General features: G+C 57.8%; 1 protein-coding gene across 1 annotated transcript; it reads right to left on the bottom strand.

The window, feature by feature from the left end:
• Positions 1 to 616: 616 nt before the first annotated feature.
• LOC139055693 (uncharacterized) lies at positions 617 to 3,543 on the bottom strand. Its single transcript, XM_070533224.1, has 4 exons — positions 3,538 to 3,543; positions 1,863 to 3,074; positions 691 to 1,754; positions 617 to 632 (listed from the first exon to the last, which is right to left on the bottom strand). The coding sequence occupies exons 1-4, from the start codon at positions 3,541 to 3,543 to the stop codon at positions 617 to 619; spliced, it is 2,298 nt and encodes a 765-aa protein (XP_070389325.1).
• Between the last annotated feature and the right edge of the window lie 3,566 nt (positions 3,544 to 7,109).

The following is a 7,109-nucleotide window of genomic DNA, read 5'->3' on the forward strand; positions in this document are numbered from 1 at the left end:
CGGCTCATTTGCGTTTACAGTGTAGCATCGGGACCACAGTGTGTGCCGATTGACTCGAATCCCTGTCCATTTTCATGCGTCCCCTCGTCTGCCTTGAGGGACTCCCCGCACACTTTCCCGGCTTTCTTGCCATGTATAGCAGGGCTTTTTCTAATGCAAGTACTATAACAATGCAGAGCACGTGCCTTCTAGCAAAAACGAATACGCACAGGATCTAAATGTTTAAAATGCTGCAAAATAATTCCCACAAATGTTTTAAGAGCAATCAGTGCGGCAAAGATTTAAGGTATGAGAGATAGTGATCTAGGGAAAGGAAGGATGCTTGGTTCTGCAACCCGTCAGGGAGCACGGCGAAGCGTCATCAGGGGAGAGGGAATGGGTAGTGAAAGATGATAGAGAAAGAGGGAGGGTGTGGCCTAATAGACTCCACTATACGCGACAGGTGGCAGTCCTCAGTAAAGTTGCCAGCGTTGTAGCGGGCGCTTATATAGGGTGTCTATTCCCGTGGAACTTATAAACTCCAGCAGGCTTCGCAGCGCAGGGAGCTGTGGACACACTGGGAACAGCAGGTCAGTCTCTGTGGCCGCTGGAAGGCCGTGGCGTCTGTAGGTGTTGATCACTGTGGAGCGTTCCTGCGCCAAGGATGGGCAAGCACAGAGAAGGTGCTCCAGAGTCTCGGGGTCCCCGCACCTCTTGCAGGCAGGCGACGTGGCGCGGCCCTTGGCGTACAGTCGGGCCGCAGTCCAGGTGCAGCCAGTCCGCAAGCGCAGGAGTGTGGAACGGTCTCTTCTGGAGAGGCCGTTCTCTGGAAGTGGCTTGGGGGCTTTGCCACTAGCCACTCGGGGGTCCGGGTGAATGGAGGTGAGCAGGCACCGTAGGCGATGTCTCGTGTAGTCCGAAGCCGCTACCGCTCTGGTGACCGGGACTACATCATGATGGGCAGCTTTGGCGTAGGTATCTGCCTCCTCGTTACCGGCTACCCCGACATGTGAGGGCAGCCAGTGGAAGGATATTGGGAGTCCGGCGGTGGCTAGAGCCGTTAACTTGGCAAGCAGCAGCACCACTGTAAGTCCTGCCCGCCGAGGGTTGACGAGGGCCTGGAGCGCTGGCTTGGAGTCGCACACCACCGCCACCGGCTGCTGGGGAAGGTGCTCAGCAAGGAGGTCGGCAGCCAGGTGCAGCCCCGCGAGCTCAGCTGCAGTAGAGCTTGCTGCAAACGGGAGCCTACACTGCCTGTGACAGGCGAGAGTTGGAACTGTGCATGCCGCTGCAGCCGACCCGCTGGGGAGGACTGAACCATCCGTGAACACCAGCAGGTGTCCTTCCAACTCCTCCTGGAGATTGCAGGCTGCCGCCTGCTGCAGGGCTGCGGCTGGTGCTCTCCGCTTGGCTAACCCCCTGAGGGAGAGGTGCACATCCGGAGGTCCGTGATGGGGAGGAGGAAGAGCCACTGCCACAGGTAGTTGAGGAACTGTCTCCTCATAGAGGCGACACAGGTTGCCCATACGTGAAGCCGGCAGGCTCCGGAGCCGGTCTAGAAGAGCCTGGCCGTCTGGTGCGCGATGTAGCCTGGCAATATGCCCCAGTCCCCGTTGCAACATGAGCAGTGACAGTGGCCATTCGCCGGCCTCAGCCAGTGTTGCGGCGATCTTGGAGTGCCTTGGATGCCCCAGGACATTTCTGATGGCCGTCCTGTTCAGAACCTCTAGTTGTGCTTTCCTGGCATGCGTCAGGGAAACCAGCGGCAGGGCATACTACAAGGACGATGTTGCTGCAGCCTTGTTCAGGCGCAGGGCCCACTTCGTGGAGCATCCTCGGCCTCGTTGAAGGAGTCGGCCCACGGCTGCATGAGCACGGCGCACCTTGGCGCTGAGGGCTTTAGTCGCCGGGATCCACGTCAGCCGGTGGTCTATGGTGAGGCCAAGGTACGTCACTGTCTGCTTCCACGGAAGGGGGTCGGTGCCGATTCTCAACTGGTGGACGCTGAGGCGGGAGGCAGCCCTCGGGTGCATCAGCAGGGCCTCCGTCTTTGCAGGAGAGACGGTTAAGCCGATGCTCCCGAGGAATGTCGTCACTGCGTCCAGGGCCCCCTGCAGTGATCTCCGGACGGCTGGAAGGCACCGTCTTGGTCCCCGGACCCAGAGCGCCACATCATCAGCGTAGATGGAGCATTGCGTGTGGTGCCGGGTGTCTGCCGGTAGAGCGGCTGGCAGACCTGCCAGGGCTGCATTGAACAGAAACGGGCTCAGCACCGATCCCTGCGGCACGCCGGTGGTGATGACTCGAGGGGTGCTGAGCGCCTGGCCCACTCGTACTCGGAACGTTCTTCCCGCAAGAAAGGCAGAGACAAAGCGCCTGAGGCTGCCAGTGATGCCGAGGTTATCTAAAGAGCCCTCGATGACCTCGTGGGGCAGGCTGTCAAAGGCGCTCTGCACGTCAAGCAGCACGAGAAGAGCCACGTCACCACTGTTCTTTGCATCCTCCAGGGTGGCCACGACATCGGCGATGGAGTCGGCAGTGCAGCGGTGGCGCCTGAAGCCGGTCTGCTGCTCCGGGAAGTAGTGCACCTGCGCGGCGATCCACTCCATGCGTGCCAGGACAATCCTCTCCATCACCTTACAGGCGGCAGAGGTGAGGGACACCGGCCTGTACGAGGAGGGTGCCGCCGCAGGTTTCCGTGGTTTAAGGACTGGTGCCACCACCGCGGTGAGCCAGCTGTCTGGGAGAGCCCCAGTGCTCCAAATGGTGTTGAAGTACCCCAGGAGACGGTCTTGCTCTGCATCTTGCAGGTTCCGAAGCATCTGGAACGTGATTCCATCCGCTCCTGGAGCGCTCCGTCGCTTGCTTTGTCCTAGGGCGGCCTTCAGCTCGTGCACCCGGATGGGCTCGCAGCAAAGAGCATTAATCTGCTCGAGCACCCATTCCGGATGGTGACAGGTGGGGGGAAGGTACCGAGGCTCAGTAGCTGGCGGAGGCAGGACCCGCTGTACCAGGGGCCGGGCGGTAAACCGGTCGGCTAGTAACTCCGCCAGAGTAGATGCGGAGATGCCCAGGGAAATGGCTGCTGACAGCACCTGTCGTAAGGTATGACACGTTTTCGCACATGTTCAACCACGCGGCGACGCTCTCCCTTTCCTACCTGTGAGCGGCGCGCACTCTCGTAACATAGCTAGCCGTCACGCATTTTACGCCGACCTGTCAGGCAGCGAGCTCATGTGCACCGCCGCAATCCCGTAGATCACGAGACGCCCCGCATGGTACTTTGCTCCCCGCAAGAGACCCTTGAGTAAACACGAGGAAATACTCATCGCACCGATGCCCTGCCATAGTTCCTGGGACTGTAAGAAGAGACCCACGAGTAGACACGGGGGTTCGAGCGAGGCGAGAGAGAAGAGCCGGAGGTCAGCCGAGCACGAGAGACGGCACGGGAGACGCACGAGAGACGCGGCCGAGGAAGGCAGCAACACGCTTCACGCCGACGCTCTGCAGATAATAAACAGTTTGCATTTGAGAAAGAATCCATTCTTTTTCATTTGCTGTCATGGCGCAGCCGACAGGATCTGCAGACGCGTCTTTCCCGAACGAAGAACGAGCGGCCACCACGGAGCCCAGCAGAACGCCATCGGTGAGCTCGGAGTCGACATTCATCTATTCACCGGTGAAATCAACTGTCCGCGACGTTCTCAGCGCCCTGAAAAAGCAACAGCTTACTGACGAGCTGAGAATCCGTGGACTTCCGTGCAGCGGCCGCAAGGACGATCTCGTGACCCGTCTCCAAGACGACAACACTCGCCTCCAGACCGAAGCTGACGGCGACGACCACGAAAAGGCGGACTCGAAGGCGCCGGCTACGATCGAGAGTCTGCGTGCCGAGGTTGACCAACTGCGACGGCTTCTAACCCAGCAACGCGGGTCACACGCTACGAGTGACACAACGGCGGCACCGAAGCCAACGCAGGCGCAAGCTGGGGACGAAACGGGCTCCCAACGTTTCGACGGGATCCAAGCCCCCGCTATGGCAGCGAACCAACGGCCTGCAGAAGTCAACCGTGACGCATCTCCGCAGCCCTCGCCGGAGAACACCACCGCCACAGCTACAGAAGGTACGCCAAGCATGACTGAAATCGTGGCCATGTTCGCACGCGCGCAGCTGCAGATGACGGAAGCGTTGTCGAGAATGTCCGCGCCAGCTCCGCCCGTGCTGATTCAGTCTACGAACGATACCGCGTCCGCCATCCCCGAGTACGACGGTGATGTACAACGAAATGTCCAAACGTGGATTACGCAGGTGGAACGCATTGCTGCGCTGGCCCACTGGTCCCCATCACTGACGCTCGCAACGGCAGCAACCCGGCTGCAAGGTGCGGCAAGGGACTGGCACAGTTCTTACGGTATGGCTTGTGAAACGTGGGACCTTTGGAAGGAAGCACTTGTCTCTCGTTTCGACCGGAAACTAACAATGCAGGAGTTCTTGGACCTGCAAGCTTCACGAAAACTGCGCAATTCGGAGACCCTAGTAGAGTACATGTACTCTAAAAATGCTCTACTGGACAAATCTCCGTACCCGCTTGCGAATGAAGAGAGAATTTCGCTGATACTCAGCGGGATCGAAGACGACACCTGGGCGATTCCTCTGGCTGCACAGCCCTGCAGCAGCGTCATTGATTTGATAGACCGCGCAGCGCTGCTCGACACCAGGCGGCGTGAAGCAATAACGACGCAAACAGCGCAGTTCCGACAATCTCAAGCTGCACAACAGAGTCAACGAAACCAAACGAGGAACAGCTACGAGAACAGAGCGGCAGCTGACGACGGACGCCCCGGGACGAGCGCTCAGTCAATGCGGCGCGAACACCGAGAACCAGTTCGGGCTGCGCGAGCACGAGCCTGCTTTAACTGCGGCAATATGGGACATTTGTCGAGGGAGTGCACCAGACCCAAGACGGAGGCCACAATCCACGCGGAACGACACCGAGAAGCCAGATATGACGCAGGCAATGCCGGCACAGCCTCCAGGCAAGCGAACTTCTTCCTGCAATCGACGGGCGGCACCCTACCCATCGTGAAGGGCTTCGTTGAGAACCGGCCGGTCAGAGTCTGCATAGACAGCGGCTCCAACGTCTCCGTCCTCGGCGAGAGCTCCGTGGGCCCTGAGGTTCATTCCCGACCCTGGACGTCTCCCGAAACGATAGAAGTGCTCGACCGGTGCATCAGACCGGCGAGAGCGGCGACTCTGAACGTGACCATCGGAACATCGACCGTGCGACTCGAGGAGGTAGTGATCGCGCCGTTGCCAGGTGCCATGGACCTGATTCTTGGTTCGGACTGGCGCCGCGCTGCGAATGTTGACGTCACGTTCCACCCCACTAACGACGTCACCCTCGTCCCCGTTCAGCCATCGGTGAGTGAGCTGTCGGGTCACGCACCAAGCGCACACGGTGCGCATCGCGTCGGAGAGACCCTAATAACAGCCTTTAGCAATCGCAAGGTCCGAGACGAACTACCGGCGAGCGATATCGGCTTCTTACAGCTGAACACGAAGGACCCCGGTCCTGACGAAGATTACACCAATCAGGTTGAAGAGGCAGTATCCAATATGTCCCGCGACGCAAACGCCGACGAACGAGATGAGCTGCGCTCAATTCTTCATCGTCACCATAAGGCGTTCACCACGCGGAAGGACGCGCTGGGGTTCTGCGCTCACGCTGAGCACAGCATCGATCTCAGAGACGATATTCCCGTCGCCTCAAAGACATGCAGATCCTATCCCGCTGACCCTCAGTTTCAAGAGAGCGATCCCGAATGCCAGAAGTTCCGGGCGGAAGCAGGAACTGTTAACTACATCTACGAAGTGGAAGACGACATCGTGGTGACAAGATCGATCGAGGGCGGACGAGCTTGCAAAACGGTGGTGGTTCCTGCGGCGCTCCGAAGCAGCGTAATGGCAGTCTTTCATGAGAACAACGGACACCTTGGAAGCAAGAAGACGAAAGCCTTGGTCCAGCGAAAGTATTGGTGGCTATCTAAAGTAAAGGACATCCGCCGCTACATCGAGTCATGTCACACGTGCCAGATGATTACCTCACGAACGACTCGAGCTGAAGAGTGCCTCAGCCCCAGAAAAGTTCTAAACCAGCCCAATGTTGTCATCTCTCTCGATCACATGGATCCCCTGGATGGAGGCGACGAAGGCTAAACCCCATTGGCGCGATTTTGTGCGCGACAGCGACGAGCGACGGGTTCGCGCGACGGATCGGGCCGTCGCTTGAACAGATCGCTCGGTCTTGTCGCGCGATCGCTCGGTTTTGCAAATCTAGAATTCGTCGCTCGTCGCCCGGAAGTGCTATGAGCGACTAGCCAATAGCGCGAAGCCAGAACTGAATGTACATAACTCCAGTACTTCCGATTATCGCACGGAACGAGCAAACGATTGAATTTTTATACGTGCAAGGATAAGAACCTACTGTAAGACTTTCAGAAATATTTTATGCTGCTTTTTACAGTAAAATACATCAACTTAAGTTAATAAAGCACGCGTCACGCTAGTTTCGGCGCCTATATTGCTGCCCTCATACCGGCAACACTGGGGAGACGTCGCTCGAAGTCGTCGCTTGCATGGGGTGTACAGTGAACTAGAAGTATATATAATATATTTTCTAGTGCACTGTAATGGGGTGCAACTTGTAGGCGACGAGCGAACGCGACAGCCATCTCCATCGCGTCGCTTGTCGCTGTCGCGTGCAAGATCGCTTGCATGGGGTTTATACTAATCCTCGTATGGCATCGACCACGCTACAAGGTACATGGGCGCAGCAGCAGTGCCAAGCACATCTTCCAAGTACTACCTGGAATTTCTTACGAACCGGTGGATCCCACGATTCGGCGTTCCAAACATCATCCTCACGGATCGAACGAAGGGCTTTGTGAACAAACGAACAGCGCAAGTTCACAACAGGCTTGGAATCCACCACATAAACCCTCCTCCGTACATTAGATGTCAGATACGAAAGCCATTCGAAATAACGGCACTGACAGGTCCCAATATGGCTGTTATAAGCAGGGCTACCCCCATCCTCGGAAGATCAAACGAAAAAAGTGTAAACGTCGAA

This window comes from Dermacentor albipictus, chromosome 2 (assembly GCF_038994185.2).
Source record: "Dermacentor albipictus isolate Rhodes 1998 colony chromosome 2, USDA_Dalb.pri_finalv2, whole genome shotgun sequence".
NCBI lineage: Eukaryota > Metazoa > Arthropoda > Arachnida > Ixodida > Ixodidae > Dermacentor > Dermacentor albipictus.